The following is a 16063-nucleotide window of genomic DNA, read 5'->3' as shown; positions in this document are numbered from 1 at the left end:
CCGCCACCGGGGAGGTCAAATAATTTATGGGACGCGGTCCGCTAATTGCGCATTGGAGCGCGGCGCGAACAACTTTTCGCATATGCAGCAGCAGCATCAGCAGGAGCAGGAGCAGCAGCGGCAGTGGCAGGACCAACATTGCCATCAATTTAAATGCATAGACGGTGTTGCAAATTGAAATTTATGCGTCTGGCATTGCAAAGGTAAATGTGAGGCAGATTGCTCTGCCTTCATCATCAGCTGCCATGTTTAATTGCGATGCATGACCTTCGCAGTCTGGGCAGTTAGATTAATTAACTCGCATGTCGTCGCAAAGGTCATGCTCGTCGCATGTGGCGATGATTAATGGCCCCCGATCCTTGCCGGACCTTTTACTATTCGAAGCTGACCATGTGGATATGTGGCACTTTTTCGCCAAAAAATCTCATCAAAAAACCCCAGATACCAATGGTACGGGTAAATGGCAAATATTTGCGCCTGCTGTCAGCAGTCTAAATGAAATTAAATGGTAAAAAAAAATGGCATTTCAATGCGGGCCAAAAAGAAATGCCAAACATTTCAATTAAATGAAAATAAATGCAAAATGTGAAATGCTAAATAATGAAAGAAAACAAGTACTGACATCGGCCTTGCTGGTATGTAACAAGCAATTACATTCCCTCTTAATGGCATACTTAATTAAGTATTTTGTGTGTCGAACGGGTTTTTTATTGGCAGCAACGTGCGGATGGCTATAATTGGTTTAATGGCTAACAAACCTGTGCGTATTTGCATTTACACTTTATGGCTTAATAGGGAGACTGGAACTGGGACTGGGACCCACAAACATGCAGTATAGTGTACAGTCGAATTGCTGCTCGAACTGCTGACATTCGCCTGGTTGTTCCACCAAGCTTCCCATCTCCTCGAGGCAATTGTTGATACATGGATTGGAGCTCCATGGTTTCGCCAGCTCCCTTTGCAAATCCTGCAAGCTGACTGACATCTCCTGCTGATCCAGTGAAAGGTCATTCGCTTGTATGGCCACCAGCAGCAGCAACTGCATCATGATAAACAAAACGCTTAATTTCATATTTGTGTTTGCCAAACTTGCTTAAATTTCCATTACTGACAGCTGCCTCTCTGGCTTACTGCACTTAAAGAAAAGTATGATAGGGAGAAAGGGGTATATAATGAGATTTTATATGATTATTAAATTTGATATAATTGTGAGATTTCTAACTGTTACTTACTGTTGTCCTTCCTAATCTAGTTACTTATACTACTACCTTGACTTACTTATCAAATAATTCCTACTAACAACGTTTCTTTTTGTGTATAAACGCGTACCCATATCCGCACACCTAATGACTTTCGGGTGGCAAAAGCAAACATCCAAATGAGGCAATCTAAGTACCAGTTTGCGGCTGCCAGCGGCTCTAACTGCACAATTATGGACCGCCCTTGCCGCCCACAAGGTCCGTTGATTTACCCTCACCCCTTACGCCTTCTCACATATATGGGCGAAAAGTGCCACGGGGCGCATTAGTAATGCCCATTGCGGCATCTATTACACAGCGCCTTGTTTATGTGCACCACACACATGCTCTCGAATAAAAATCAACAGCCTGAGGCGACTGCTTGCCCCCGCCGCTACACCACCGTCTCTCTTCTCCTAAGGACATTCTGGCCCCTCGCTACCCTATCCTTGACATTTATTTGGGGGAAATGTGTGTAAAATATATACTACAAAAATGGAAAAAAAAAGGCAAGCAGCAAAAATTGTAGAGAATTATGCCCTCGTTCGGGGAGAAAAGCGACTCGTTAGCCGGGCCAAGCAAGTTTTCATTCGATATGTTGTTTACCCAGCCATGCCCCCTTCCGCAACCGCCCTTCTTTGCTATGAGACGTTTGACATTCGTTCTTCGAGGGTATGGAGTGTTTGTACATATGTACGAGTATGTGTAGGCATGCAACAAGCTTCGACGACCGGATTAGGGAATAATGATGATGAACGAATTTCGTTGCTGAAATCTGATTTGATTTCCACTAAAAATAGTACACTGCCAGGCATTTGGCTTACTAAATTTATAAGACACTAACAATCAGTTAGTGGAAATATTTTTTAGCCGGGATTAATGAAGTTAAAAACTAAGCAACCATATTATCAGCTACAATTCTGTTTTTGAATAATTTTTAAAACTTTTCAATCTCAGGAGCCTTTGACATTGCCTTTGTAACTCAACTATAGCAGTTCGTCATTCACAAATATCATTTCAACGTGAAACATACAAAAAGTGCAGCTCCAAAAATAAGTAAAATAATCTTAAAGCACAATGAGCAAGCCATCCAAACTATATCAAGTAAATATATAATCTGATACATAAGTGACGGTACTCAACGAATTTATATAGTGGTTTAGACTGCGGAACATGTCCGAGACAAATAATGTTATATCTCCGGATGAAAGTGCTTCGCGTGAAGAAGGAGGCACGCCCATGGCGTCAATAGCCGAAAGTAATGGGGGAACTCTTGAAATGAACGAGGCTCCGCCTATATTAATGGAAGTTGATCAAGAGCCAGAGGTGCGTACAGAGCTGAACAACAACATATCAAGTGAATCTCATTTAAATTTAAGGAAATCCAAAATCGGAAGGGTTCGGAAGCCGAAAAAGACTCAAGCCGATCCACTTGTGATTACATGCCGCCGATGCAGCACTTCTCTGATGATTTTACCAGAAAGCACTAAGTTCTTTACATGCGCTGAGGTCAACGGTCGACTTTTTAAAGTTAACGAAGTCTCAGCCAAAACGGTATTAGCGGCTAAAAAACCAAAGAAACGGCCGTCCCCAACAGGAAAGAATTCTAAACAAGTTTGAATATTAAAGATTATTATTGAACTTTAGTTAACCAAAAAATTTTTATCTTTACAAAATGAAGTCCACAAAAGTTAACGTAAAAAATTACTGAGCGTGGGTAAAAAAAAGGTTGATATTAAAGAATTCTTTCTATTGAAAAAACAAATATATTTTTAGTTTTTGCTTAGAAATATATTTTATAAATAAGATCTTACCAAATCAAGAAAAATCAATGCGAAAAATAAACTTAAACTTTGATTGGTTTCGGTCGTTCAGGACTTCCCTCCTTGGTAATTCCTTTAATCTGCAAAGAAAACTTCAAAAGAACTGGGAATTCAAGTGTGTGTGACAATTTCTTAGCCAGCCAGCCACACCTACCACAAATGCCAGAGCACATCAAAAGCAGTCAAAAGCAGAGACGACAAATGTGCGGTTTTAGGTTACATTTTTTAATATTTTTGCGCGCTTTCCGCTCGATGATTTCTTTGACTTCTCCCATTTTTTTTTTGACCAAGAAAATGAATCCCTGCAGGATGATGGCATTTTCCCAAGAGCGCAAATTAAAAGAGCAACCCAGGAATGAAATGTAAAAAGGTTTTACTGTGTTAATAAGGGGTATTAAATATGAAAGAGTCAAAAGGACAAAAATTCAATTCATCAAAGCCAGGGCCACGCCCACAGCAAAGGGGGGACGGCGGTGCTGTCGTCATGCATTTAGGTCACCCGGGAGCTTTGAACTGTGTTAGTAGGGCAACGCAATCAGCTAGCCAGGACCTGCAAACGTCATGGGGTAGTGACGTCACTAAGGAAGTTGAATGCAAAAGAGAATGGCGTCGAGTAATGCAATTAGATGGCAGAAGCAGGAGCAGGAGCAGGAGCAGAAGCAGGAACAGGACTCTCACTCTCCCTCTCTGGAAATAGAAAAAGGGAAATGAAAGGAAACTCTCTTTTGCCAGCGGAAGAGCAGGATGCATTCCACACGCCCTGTTGCACACGCTTTGTATGTTGCGCATACGCCCCTTTCACCAGCCAGCCAGGTAAGTTCACTAAACTTTGCGTTTTAATATTTATTTATTTATTACTTTTTTCCGTGTATATAGTTTGCTTCGGGATTGTTGTGGTTTTTTATATATATTTCGTATCTTGCATTTACTGTATGCCTTTCACTATATTTAATAATTGTTTTCCGTTTGCATTTGGTTGTCGTTTTGGTTTTCGTTAACGGTTTCCCTTATTGCTTATTCGAATTGTAGACAGTTACCAACTTTAAATGGGCAATTGCAGTTTCCGTTATTGTGTTTCTGTTATTGTTTAATTTGCTAACAATGTTTTTTGCTGTTGCTTAAATTCATTTTTTGGCTATAGATTCGAGGGGGCGGCGGAAAAAGGGGTTGGGGGACAGGGAGGATTGGGCAGAAGCATCCAAACCAAACCGTCCCGAACCGCTCAAACCACGACACAAAAAAACCTATTACACATAAATACAGTCAGTCTCAATTGGCCTTTAACGAATGACATTCACAATGGCATTGGTCTAAAAACAATTTTTGATGTGCGTTTCCATACTAACTACTAACTTCGTAACACAATTTACACGGCAAGCAAATCAACAGTGTTCCTGGGACCTGCTTCCAATCCAATTCGGGTTCATTTCGGGTTCACTCTGGTATTTATTATTTGCCTACGCCTGGGGTTCTACCTCAGATATAATACTTAAATCGCTAAACTTTGATTATTATTCATCTAGTACGGCTTGTGGTGTGGCTTGTGTGTGTATATATACGGTTAAATATGCTTCCTCTGACTGTGATTGCTAAAAGACTCTTCAAATCTGTTTTGGTTGTGACCTTTTGAACTCCTTGCCTTGTGTTCCTATGTGTGTATGAGTGTGTTTAAATCTAGTACGTGTATTGTTCGTTAACTTTCATTTGCTCTTAGATACTATGAAGCATTTATCCTCTGTGACTTTGTTCTCGCTTGATTTTGTCTCCGATTTCTGATTTCGCAGTGCGCCTAATTACATGCTACAAATACGATTTATGTTAACCCAATGTTGCAGGACTGATGTCGTCGGTATATCCTCATGGATCTTGATTTTGATTTCCACTCTTCACTTCCATTTTTTTAATCCTCCACCGGCAGACTTCACCTTAGGCTGCCCAAAATGGGCAGTCAGATATCTCCATTGGCATTTGGATTCCTACTTGGATTGGCATTAGCCTCGTTGGCCGCCACTTCGGCAGCTGAGGATCCCAATGCTGCACTGGCCGCAGAGCAAGTGGTGGTGGCCTCACCCACCGTAATCGTTATCGTCGTATTCTGATTGTCACATTGCACTACCTCGATGGTACGAGTATTACTGGTTGTTGTGGTGCTCATCTGTCCACTCTCCGCCTCGTTCAACTGGCGTCCAATCTCCCGGTCAATGGCCTCCGCATCTTCCGGATAGCGTTCCGAGCAGAATATGGCTCCAGCCTTCAGCAGCTTTAATAGATTCAGACGGTCCTCAGCATTCCGCTTGGCACAAAGTGGCCTAAAAAGGATTAACATCAGTATGTGAGTAATATGGTTCTTTAAACTTATTACAGAATGAAGATTTTTATGATATTAATGTCATAAAACTTATTAAACTCACCTTCCCGCATCCTTGAGCTGCTCCATAAACTCTTTACCCGTAATGTCCACCAACGAATTAGGATCCATGTTGGACAGTGAGTCCAGGTCGGCATCGTTCATCACGGACACGTTGCATAGATTGTTCTGCAGCTGACCCACCAGCTGCCGGATGCGTGCCGACTCCGAGTTGTTGGCATCGGTGGTGTCGCCTTCGCCTCCGGCAGCGGGATCCCCATTTCCAGTTCCGCTCTCGTTGCCATGTGGAGTGGTTATGGTCACGTAGTGCGTGGGCTATAAACAGAGTGTGCAGATAGCATTTAATTTAATCTCTCTGGCTTTGGTTCCATGGTTCCTTGGACACCGTGCTCTTTCATGGCATGGCATTCCATGGAATAATGAAATTAGTCATTATGACAGATAAAAGGAGGGACACATAAAATGAATTATCCAATTAAGTGGTTTTCACTTGCAGAAAGGAAAAGAACATAATCTCTAAATCCAGGAATTAGTATTGTACAAAATAATGTTAGAAATCTGATAATGGTTATGAATGAAATAATAGTAATTAATAATAATAATCATAAACTAAAGTAAATAACGAAAAAAGCATTTCTAATATTAAATCAGTAACTAATTAATGATCAATTTAAATTTTCTTAACTCACATCAATCCAATGTTCTCCTGGAAAGACAGCCACCAGTTCCGTGTTCTCGTCAAGGGTGCGGAAGTACTCCTCGTCGTCGATCTCCGTGCCATCGGAGTCTAGGTGGATAGTGGGCAGGTGGTCGCACTTCTCGAACTTCTCCGCCACCTTGCTGCGAATCTCCTCCAGACTGGAGGCGCAGACAGCCTTCTTAATGTTGCGAGTTACGTCCTTGACCTGGCCGTAAAAAGAAAGCAAACCGGAGAAAGGGAATAATAAACCATTACACGTTTACAATTACGGAAACAGAGGCAGTAACAGTTACACATGGCCCCGCTCATCAAATGAATAATAAATTAATGTCAGAAGGGAAACAACTGTGTCCCCTATAAAATATTCACATCGTCGGCACCCAAAATAAAAACAGCAAAAAGTACAGAAAATGGTTATAAAAATACTTCTTGCCTGGAAACCCTTTTTCTCGAGAAAACAACGTGAGCTGAATGGGGAAAAAAAACTATGGAAATATTTAAGTTGATTTTGTTAATTCATTAGTCATTTTCTTCTTTCAATGTTTACTTTTCACTGCTTTTATAGCTATTTAATTAAGCACTCTTTTCAAATTCTATTCCATTAAACAAAAGCAAAAGGAAGACAATGGAAGTTGGCAAATAAATAATGAACTACGTATCAAAATAGATTGTTTTTCATTCCCTCGAAAAATCAAAATGAATAAATGAACGAATTTGCGACCATGTCATGTCCACCTGTCAAAATTCCATTTGCTCTAATTGAGATTTATGGACTGGTTATCCCGCCCCACGAGAGATGTCACCTTAAAGTGCAGCCCACACAGCCGACTTTGTGCATATTTCAGTGGCGAATGTTTAGTTCCATGTGCTCACTTTTCCAGAACTCAAGAACTCGAACGCAGTTTGACATGCACTCGTCCGACTGCGGCGCAAATATTTGTCGTTTTATTCCCTCCAGCCCCCGATTCCTTGCCATATCTTTTTTTCCCTTTTTTTTTTGTGTGACAAGTTATGCATGTCAGCATTTTTTATACTGCAAGCTCCTTCGCGAATGCCATAAGTTAGTGCTGCTCTCTGCGCTGCAAGGACGAAGTCTTTGCCAGGCTCTATTAAACTTGCATGCGATGTTAAATGATGCCTCAGCACTAAGGTTAAACGAAACATAAATTAGACCTGGCCAGGCAGTAGGAGCCATAGCCAGGAGATGGATATTCAAGGAGGAAGCGGAAAAGGGCAACACGACTGCATTCCTACCAGAATTTATAGCCCCGAAACGTCGGGCAACGTGCAACTCCTTGAGGTCCTTCATAAATAATTGAACATGCCCGTGACTAAATGAAATTGTACTCTAGTTTGCATTTCGAACATTTTATTTTACTTATTCGCAGAGCTCCTCCATCATCCCAATAGCCATTTCCCACTGCCAGACACTTAGCTCAGAGGTCGTTATTAAATTATCTTATAAATGCTTAAAGCCAGACAACTTTTGTGCTTCGCCAGCACCAAATATTAATCATATCATGGATGTGGGGTATTCGGTGAAAAACTTTGCAACAATGAAAACTTTGGTGAACTAGTGAAGCATCTGACAAGTGAAAGACGCGGTGGCATCAAAAACAAAAGTATAGTTTCTTAGTTTGGAAACTTGTCAAAAGTTTTAGTTGATCGCATTAGTAGATTTTGTTGGGAATTCCTGACTCTCTTTTTTTTGGATGTTTCAATTCAATTAGCAGTTTATTTAATTACCCTCAAAACTATACAAAGTATAAGAAAGATTTTACAAAACAAAATAAAAATAAACATTGTTCAAAAGTTTTTCAACAAAATACAGAACATGGTCGAAGATTTGTCTGGGGAATATCGTAAACAGAAATGTTTTTAAGTTATATTATGGAAAAGTTTTGTCTGCAAAAGTAGAATGTTGTAAAGGACGAAAAACTATGGCAAGTAGAATTTTATTTATTAAATAAATGTAAAAAACTTATGATTTTTCTTTATAAATGATATAAATGAAGTAATCCTTTTAGATCCGATTTGGGAAAGACAAATCTGAATCTAACCTCTAATAATAATATTAAACGTGCTCTTAGTGGGCACAGAAATTGCTTCTAAAAATTCTTTATCAAAAATCAAAAAAATTTTTAATCCCCGCTTCGAAAAATTCTTCTCTAGATGACCAGCATAGTATAAGCTAAACCGATTTAAATGGATTGGGAAAGCAACTGCAAGCTGATGGCTTTTAAATCACAACTAACTCGAGCTGCTCAGCCATGGGTACCCCAGGGTCCTGAACCACACGTGCAACGACCTCTCCATCGTCTGGCTCCATTCAAAATCAGACGAAGGATACGTGCCAGGGACTCTATTCATCTGCATCTTAGACCGAGAAGAATCCACAAGTCGCAGGACTTGTAAATATTTAATGGGCGTAGGCCGCAGATTTTCAAGTCGCTGGGGAAATTAGGCGACAACTTTAAATTGCTTTCCAACTATGCCCTGCCATTATGCAAATTGTTTAATAAATTATTAACAAAATGCTTTTGCCGGGGGCATGGGCGTGAGCTTGGAAATGGGCGTGGCCGCTGGCTAATTACAGCGACATGTCGACGGGATAAAAAAGTTTGTCCCTTTTTAATGGCATTTTCATGGCTGTCGAGGTATTTGACAGCTTTTAAGCCGATTTGTGTTTGGTGGTTTTTGAATTAATTATTTTAATAAGCAGCGACATTTTAATGGATATACTTGGTTGGAAGGAATTTCGAGAGATTTAACTACAGAAATACTTTACAAAAGTTGTTTTCCATGTTCCACAGACAACTTAAATAGCTTTGCGGTTATTTTTCTGTGGTCTCTTTTGGAACATCAACTACATGCATGTACTTCTGGTGGTTTCCAGCGACCTTAAGCAGTCCTTTAATTCCTTTGAACTGCTTTCTGCTGCTTAAGCGGCAGATAAACAAATTAGTCGAGAAACAAAGGCCCAGCAGACAAGCAAAACAAATGCCAAAAACAAACAATTCCCAATACTCGAATGAAAAATCAAAAAATAAAGCCAAAATAAATACAAATAAAAGCAGGCAAAAAAATATGACTGAGGAAATAAAAGAAATCCTTTTGACTTTGCAAAGTTACATTTTAAACAGTAATGCCCTATTACTGAGCTTTCGACACTCTCTTTAGTCCAAGCTTTTGTCTCTCTTAAGATTCACTCTCTTTGCTTTTGCCCAGAGCAACTTGAAGTTCAACCCAGTTTCCATAAAGAACCAACAAAGAAGAAGCGAAAAAAAAAGCGAACGCAGCACGCGGCCAACAACAACAAAAGCGAAAACAACAACGCCCAAAAATGGGCATGGCAGGAAAATAATGCACGCTTCAAGTCCCATTGTTTTTTTCTAAAGCCTTTTATTTCATTTTAACTACAATATCAACTCACTTTGAAAGGCTTTTTGGAGTCGCCCGAATTCGCTGCAGTTTCCATGGCTTTGTATTTTGCCTCGACTAAATTATTTATTCACTCTAACTATGCACTTAATCTCCAGGCTTAATGGCTTAACATTTGATATTTGCTTTTTAGGGATTTCTCGTTGTTTTTTGGCACTCACACACTGGCATTCAGAATTTAAACAAACAAACTTGAAATTCCTGGCCACAAGCTGCACTTGAAATGGGAATTAAATGTATTTTCTCAGCTCCGCAGCGGAGCTTTCGATGCGAAGAGCGCCGGTTTTGAAATGAGCGCGTGCTGCCATGTAGCATTTGCTTTTATACGCTACCCCCTATTTTTGCGGAGCAGAGAGCCCACTGTTATTCTAACGAATAAATGTTAACACTTCTCTTAGCTGGTAAACTCAAATCATTTATGTTTATCGTCTATTTATAGTATATAATATTTTTATAGATAATATTTATTCTTGGAAAATTGTTTTAATAAGTATTAAATATTTATAGATTTATTTTATTTATTAATAGATATATCTTATTTAAAGGCAATATTTTTACCTGTATTTTATATACAGTTATTTATACTTTGTATAAGTAATATATTTTATTTATTTACTAAATACATATATGGGTAAACTTCATGTTTATAATATCATGTTAAATTTAGAGATAGATTTATATTTATTAGATTATTAGGTAGATTTATTTTAATAAATATTAAAATATTAATAACAGAAATGATATTCTTAAGATTATTTTGTAATAAACCTATTTCTTTTAACACTTTCAGAAATATGCAAATAAAAACCTTAAAATATAGCTTACAAAAGAGCGTATAAACCTAAACCTAGAGCTAAAACCCGTTCTCTTTGCTGACTATGTTGATAACATTTTCCTGTAGCCGAGGCTCTAGGTAGTACAAAGAGTTTGCTAGAACAATCCTGGTTGCACAGTTTACTGGCCTTTAATGGCCAAATGTGCTAATCTAAGTCTCACACTAATCTCTATTTCAATCGGAAGCTGTATTAAGTTTCAATTGGTCCATTGGGTGCCAGGACATTTTATCAGCCCAATGATATCCGGCGTTGTCAATTCTGAATATCCCTTTCCCTTTGGAAACCCGCCCAAAAGAGCAGTTAGACAACGCTTAACTTTCTACTCAAGTGGCCAACACCCATTTAAATCTATATACATCTATTGCCATGCACACATCAACGAACCGTCCAGATAAAGAAGAGCAAAAAGCAAACTTTTGACAAATGGCCAAAATACATGAAAGGAAAGCCAAAGCCGGAAGGTGGCCCTAGATTGGGTTGAACTGAGTTTATACACGGCGGGAAATAAGCAATGTTTTCTTGATGTTTTCATAGTTTTTGATTTATAATTTTAAGAAATATAAATTAATATTTAAAACTTTCATTCATATATTTTTGTTTTAAAAATTATTGCATACTTTTAAGCGATTTATAGCAGAATATATAATAGAAGCTAACTAAAACCACCAATCGATGAGTTTTGGTATATGAGTAGATTTTAATATAATGTATATAATGTAATATTATTAAAAGGTCTTTATTTTTTCCTCTGTAGAACGGAACTGAATAGCCCGGAAAGGAGATGGGTATATATACATAAGTATGAGGTTTCAGAGATGGGGGTAACCTTAAATTGTCATCCTAGTGCGCACCATTGGTTCCTCGGATGCTCCTTCTGCTGCTGGCAGTTTGCCCCGTTTGCTGTCATTGCACTGCTGCATATAGCAACTACGTATCCCAACAAAAGGAGCAGCAGGAGGAGGTGTGGTGGCTGTGTGGTAGTGGCTGGGACTATTTTAAGCGCAGGTCACTTGAAAGGACGCACAAGGACATTGGCTTGTGTGGGTGGCTGTGTCGCAAACAGTTCACAGGTCACGTGCATGCACCGCGGTGCATTGACCACGGAGACGTTGACACATTGGCCAGAATCTGGGTTGAGGCTTCACTCGAAGCCAGGTGACAGGTAATTGCCTCACGGGACAGCAGGCAATAGGCAATATCGATGGAAACCAATAAATCAACGCCTGGCAATATCGTTTACATTGCTTAACCCCAGGTGGTAGTTCAACATCCTTCCATTTAACTGGGTTTTCTTCATAATAAGGTTGTCCTAACCGGATTTAAAGATACTTATTATTTTACTAATAAAAATCATAGAAAGGTACATGGGCTGCAATCGGCTAACAAAGTTTAAAATTAATGTAAGTGCAAAAACTTATGATTCAATAATGCAAAAGTTAAGTTCTACAAAAAACAGCTCAACAGATTGCTTGTGTTTATTAATGGTTTTTCTCTGACCAGACGTTTTAAATAAAACCTAAAAAACTTCCAAACAAAAAGCGGACAAAACTAATTATCTTCGCGCCCTAAAAAGGGATAACATGAGCGATTTAACACAACTAAGTCCTTTTTTTATAACAGCTTAGGACAGCCTGTGAGCTACAGAGCTCTGTTAAATATAATCGTCACTTTCAACAGGACCTCGTTAAAATTCAAGAGGGACTTTCTTCCGCTGACTTCGTTTGAACCTCTTCACGTTGACATTTGCTGTTTGGCGGCGGTAACCTTATGAATATGTAGAAATTTTAACATTGGTTTTTCCAATACACTTTTTTGAAACAATGCAACAATATTAATGGTACTTATTAATGTCCTCTAACACAATCAATAAGATCATTACATAATAACAAAAACTTTATTCGGTCTCAGACAAAACTAATCATATTAATAGTTTTCCAAAATCATCTTGGGCACCACATTCATGCTGGTTAACTCTTGGAAGAGCAATTTGCAAGCATACGGCATGGATATTTTGGAGACATGGGCCGAGGACTTGCAGTAATGACACCAAGAGCAGTAGGCTAATCGTCCGCAAGTCCTGCAGACATCGACCTCAAAAGAATCCGAAGATATCATCAGACGCTCCATAATCAGCATACTAGCTCCATAAGATATAAGGCAATCTCGCTCCATTTCACCCAGACGGAGGCCACCCTCACGACTCCTACCCTGCGTTGGCTGACGCGTGAGTACAGCCTTGGGCCCTCGAGCACGGGCATGCATCTTGTCCTGCACCATGTGCTTCAGTTTCTGGTAGTACACGGGACCCGAGTAGATGTAAGCCTCCAGCGGTGTTCCAGTAATGCCAGAGTAGAAAAAGTCCTTGCCAACATAATTAAATCCGTGGCGTTCTAGTTCCGCCTGAATGTCTTCCACTTTGGAGCCTCCAAAGGCGGTTCCATAGTGAAACTTGCCTTCCAATAGCCCAGCCTTACCTCCAAGCAGCTCCAAGGTTTTGCCAACTGTCATACGAGAGGGAAAACCATGAGGATTCATGATCATATCCGGGCAGATACCAAAGTCATTAAACGGCATGTCTTCCTGTTCAACAATTAATCCCGTCACACCTTTTTGTCCATGCCGCGAGCTAAATTTATCGCCGATCTCAGGAATACGAGTCTGGCGCAGTAGGATCTTGATAAGAAAGTCTTCATCCGAATTGGCGGAAACCATCACGCGTTCAATGTAACTCGGTTCGGGTCCTTTATAACTAATGGGCACAGGGTTGTAGGTAACCTCCGCGGATTGACCCTGCAGTGTATTCATTGAAGTCACTGCCGGCATCTGTTTGTTGATCATGATCTGTTTGTTCTGCACCTGCTCGCCAGGAGCCACAATGCCATCAGTGTCCAAAACATCGTGTGTGAAAAGCACCTTATTAGTGCGAGCTTCTTTCGTGGGACCCATGATCCTATCGAAAGTCTGATTCGCATATCGTTTCACTGTGCACTTGGAGTTTTTGTAAACCAGGCAACGTCCATAACCGCGATCTATAGAGGCCTTGTTTAATATCAAAGCATCCTCGATATCGTAACCGGAGTAACTCATAACGGCCACCGTGGCATTCTGCCCTGCTGGCAGTTTGTCAAAGTTGGTTAGCTCAATAGTCTTGGATTTCACCATGGGAGCGTGTGGATACACCAGATTGTACATCAGCGAATCGATACGATTCTTCTGGTTGTAACCAATCATTCCCATCGCCTGCTTACCCATAGCACATTGATAGGTGTTCCTGGGACTCTGATTGTGATGTGGATATGGTACCAAGCCCGCACAGACTCCTAGCAAAGTGAAGGGTTCGATTTCCAAGTGCGTAGTGCCTTTCTCGATTTGATTTTCATTCCATGCGATTAACGAATCGTTCTCCTCGTTCACATCCAAATACTCGATAAGTCCGTCCAAGAGAAAATCGTCGAACTTGCGAATTCCTCTGTTGAGTTCGTCAAGGTGATGTTGCTTTACCAGCGGACGACCGTTCTCCACAATCACGTAAGGGCGGCACAAACGACCACCATCCGTGTGGATGTAGATGCATCGCTGGGTGTAGGATGTGTGCACCGACACATAGCTCCCCATTCGTCCCTTTCTGCGCATGTAGCGTAGGTTCCTCACCAGGTGTTTGTGGTTCAAGGTGAGTCCCAGAACATTACCATTAATAAAGACCAGAAATACATTCGGATTATTGATGGGGTTTCCGCTCACTTCTCTTATATCCTCGACGCCAGCGTTAAAGGCCACTGTCATTACTGGTCGCTCCTCAACTTCGGTGGTAATGTGTGTCATCAGAGCCAGATTCTTTACCAGACCACAAGCTTCGCCTTCAGGTGTGTCCGAGGGACATAGCATACCCCACTGACTTGGCTGTAGGGATCGAGGACCAGAAACTTTTCGCGTCTTCTCAAACTGCGAGTTCACACGGGTCATCATTCCCAGGGCGGATATGTAACTCAGACGCGACAGAACTTGCGTTACACCAGCTCTTTCCATCTTAAATCGCTTAATAGTCCAATTTCCAGAACTTATAGCCGACTCTAATCCCGCGGTGATTTGTGCCGCCCGCATATGCTTGACCACATCGAACTGGGCCGCCTTTACCTTGGGTATATTTTTGTCCGCAATGGTTTTCAATTCCCAATTCATACGCTTGAACAGATCCTCGAACATCATGGAGAGCAATGAACCAGCCAACTCTAGTCGCTTGTTGCCGTAGTAATCGCGATCGTCGAATAGTGTTTTATCCAGTTCGGCGGCCATCACACGACGCACCATCATGGACACGTAGATTGCTTTCATCTGAAAGTGGAAGTTGTCCACAGGTACGTGAGCCAGGATGGTTGTCAATAGCAGCTCGCGCGCCTCTTCCGATGGAGATTTTGTGGTGGCACTTTGGAAACGCTTGACCACCAGCTTAGAACCTGGGAAAGAAGTAATTTAAAGAAAGAGTTAAAAACAAAAAGAATAAAACATACCCATGTACTCTAAAGCTCTTTGCTGTGTGAAGACTTTCAGATTATACGCTTCCAGAAGGGAGGCACCGAACCTACTCTGCGACTTGGTGTCTATACCAATAAGCGTCTGTATTTCCTGATCGGAGACTACGCCTAAAGCTTTAAATATAACCACAATAGGTATGTCATCCGTCATCGAGTTGTGCTTAAGGTAGTACTTTCCATGTTTGCTCAATACCAAAGTGCGCGATTTCTTTTCATGGGTGGAGGAGGTGACCTGACACTGCACCACCCCGTTGAAGTCTTCGGTAAGCATTTTGTTCCAGGACAACTGTTCCTGTATGAGAATGACCTTTTCCTGACCTCGTACAACAAAGTAGCCACCAGGATCTAAGGGACACTCATTTAGCTTCGACAACTCGAATTCTGATTTTCCGGTTAAGGCGCAGTTGGAACAGCGCAACATGAGCGGCATCCTGCCGATGAGCAAGTTGTTCCGTTTGATCCGCTGGGTTCCCCGCGTATACTCAATGTCTACGTTAATGGGGGCAGAGTAGGTGGTGTCTCTCAGACGGCATTCGTGCGGCGTGGTCGCTTTAGTGATGTTGAAGCCCTCATCGATGTCCGGTTTGCCCACCCTCACGTCCAGGTACTTCAGGTAGAACAGAGGGTCAGCACCACTCGTAACCAGTTCGTTGGCCTTCACAATCTTCTTGATGTCCACGTTGATGAAGTGATTGAACGAATCAATGTGCTGCTTCACCAGTCCTTTCACCTGCAGAAATGCCGGCACCAGTTTCCACTTCTCAGTCAGCGGTTTAATGGGCATCGACCAGTCTTTGCTATCGCCCGGATCCCAGGCGGTGGCTTCCATATTATGATCCCCCATTTTTAGCTCCACCATTACACTGCTTTTATTGAAATTAAATCATCAACAAAACAGCGTGCACTTTTATTTATGAATTTCTAAATCTATCGGATATCGATAACTATCCCATAGTGTTGCTTAATGAGCTATTTTACAACAAATCTAGCTATAATTATAATTCTTAGAAGCGGGAAATTTCAATTCAAGTTTTTAAATTTAAAACTTTATGATTGTTTTGGATTTTATTGATTTAGTTTATTGTCTCTGCCCTAAGCCTCTGTAACACCGTCAAATATTCTAGT

At 40.8% G+C, this 16063-nt stretch overlaps 4 protein-coding genes across 4 annotated transcripts; 1 reads left to right on the top strand and 3 right to left on the bottom strand.

Moving 5' to 3' along the window:
* Window positions 1-697: 697 nt before the first annotated feature.
* LOC108106347 lies at window positions 698-1119 on the bottom strand. Its single transcript, XM_017213327.1, has one exon. It carries the CDS (start codon window positions 1070-1072, stop codon window positions 782-784), a length of 291 nt encoding a protein of 96 aa, XP_017068816.1. The 5' UTR covers window positions 1073-1119; the 3' UTR covers window positions 698-781.
* Window positions 1120-2252: 1133 nt separating this feature from the next.
* LOC108106320 lies at window positions 2253-2884 on the top strand. The gene is made up of 2 exons (XM_017213291.2): window positions 2253-2342; window positions 2394-2884. Exons 1-2 carry the CDS (start codon window positions 2316-2318, stop codon window positions 2856-2858), a joined length of 492 nt encoding a protein of 163 aa, XP_017068780.1. The 5' UTR covers window positions 2253-2315; the 3' UTR covers window positions 2859-2884.
* A 1005-nt stretch (window positions 2885-3889) lies between these two features.
* On the bottom strand, window positions 3890-9846 carry LOC108106759 (DNA fragmentation factor subunit alpha). Its single transcript, XM_017213998.1, has 4 exons — window positions 9563-9846; window positions 6119-6334; window positions 5473-5744; window positions 3890-5370 (listed from the first exon to the last, which is right to left on the bottom strand). Exons 1-4 carry the CDS (start codon window positions 9605-9607, stop codon window positions 5010-5012), a joined length of 894 nt encoding a protein of 297 aa, XP_017069487.1. The 5' UTR covers window positions 9608-9846; the 3' UTR covers window positions 3890-5009.
* A 2435-nt stretch (window positions 9847-12281) lies between these two features.
* On the bottom strand, window positions 12282-16018 carry LOC108106690 (DNA-directed RNA polymerase III subunit RPC2). Its single transcript, XM_017213923.2, has 2 exons — window positions 14915-16018; window positions 12282-14860 (listed from the first exon to the last, which is right to left on the bottom strand). Exons 1-2 carry the CDS (start codon window positions 15795-15797, stop codon window positions 12330-12332), a joined length of 3414 nt encoding a protein of 1137 aa, XP_017069412.1. The 5' UTR covers window positions 15798-16018; the 3' UTR covers window positions 12282-12329.
* Window positions 16019-16063: the final 45 nt, after the last annotated feature.

Source organism: Drosophila eugracilis, unplaced genomic scaffold (genome assembly GCF_018153835.1).
Source record: "Drosophila eugracilis isolate 14026-0451.02 unplaced genomic scaffold, ASM1815383v1 contig_90, whole genome shotgun sequence".
Taxonomy (NCBI): domain Eukaryota; kingdom Metazoa; phylum Arthropoda; class Insecta; order Diptera; family Drosophilidae; genus Drosophila; species Drosophila eugracilis.
The sequence above is the reverse complement of the archived record's forward strand: the minus strand, read 5'-3'. Positions and strand labels throughout refer to the sequence as shown.

Coding starts and splice junctions, on each gene's coding strand:
- LOC108106759 (XM_017213998.1), bottom strand. CDS start 9,607: ATGGAAACTGCAGCGAATTCGGGCGACTCCAAAAAGCCTTTCAAA. Junction 6,335..9,562: donor ACTCCAAAAAGCCTTTCAAA/GTGAGTTGATAT, acceptor TTTTACGGCCAG/GTCAAGGACGTAACTCGCAA. Junction 5,745..6,118: donor CAGGAGAACATTGGATTGAT/GTGAGTTAAGAA, acceptor CTCTGTTTATAG/CCCACGCACTACGTGACCAT.
- LOC108106347 (XM_017213327.1), bottom strand. CDS start 1,072: ATGAAATTAAGCGTTTTGTTTATCATGATGCAGTTGCTGCTGCTGGTG.
- LOC108106690 (XM_017213923.2), bottom strand. CDS start 15,797: ATGGTGGAGCTAAAAATGGGGGATCATAATATGGAAGCCACCGCCTGG. Junction 14,861..14,914: donor AAGAGCTTTAGAGTACATGG/GTATGTTTTATT, acceptor CTTCTTTCCCAG/GTTCTAAGCTGGTGGTCAAG.
- LOC108106320 (XM_017213291.2), top strand. CDS start 2,316: ATGAGCAAGCCATCCAAACTATATCAA. Junction 2,343..2,393: donor AGCCATCCAAACTATATCAA/GTAAATATATAA, acceptor GAATTTATATAG/TGGTTTAGACTGCGGAACAT.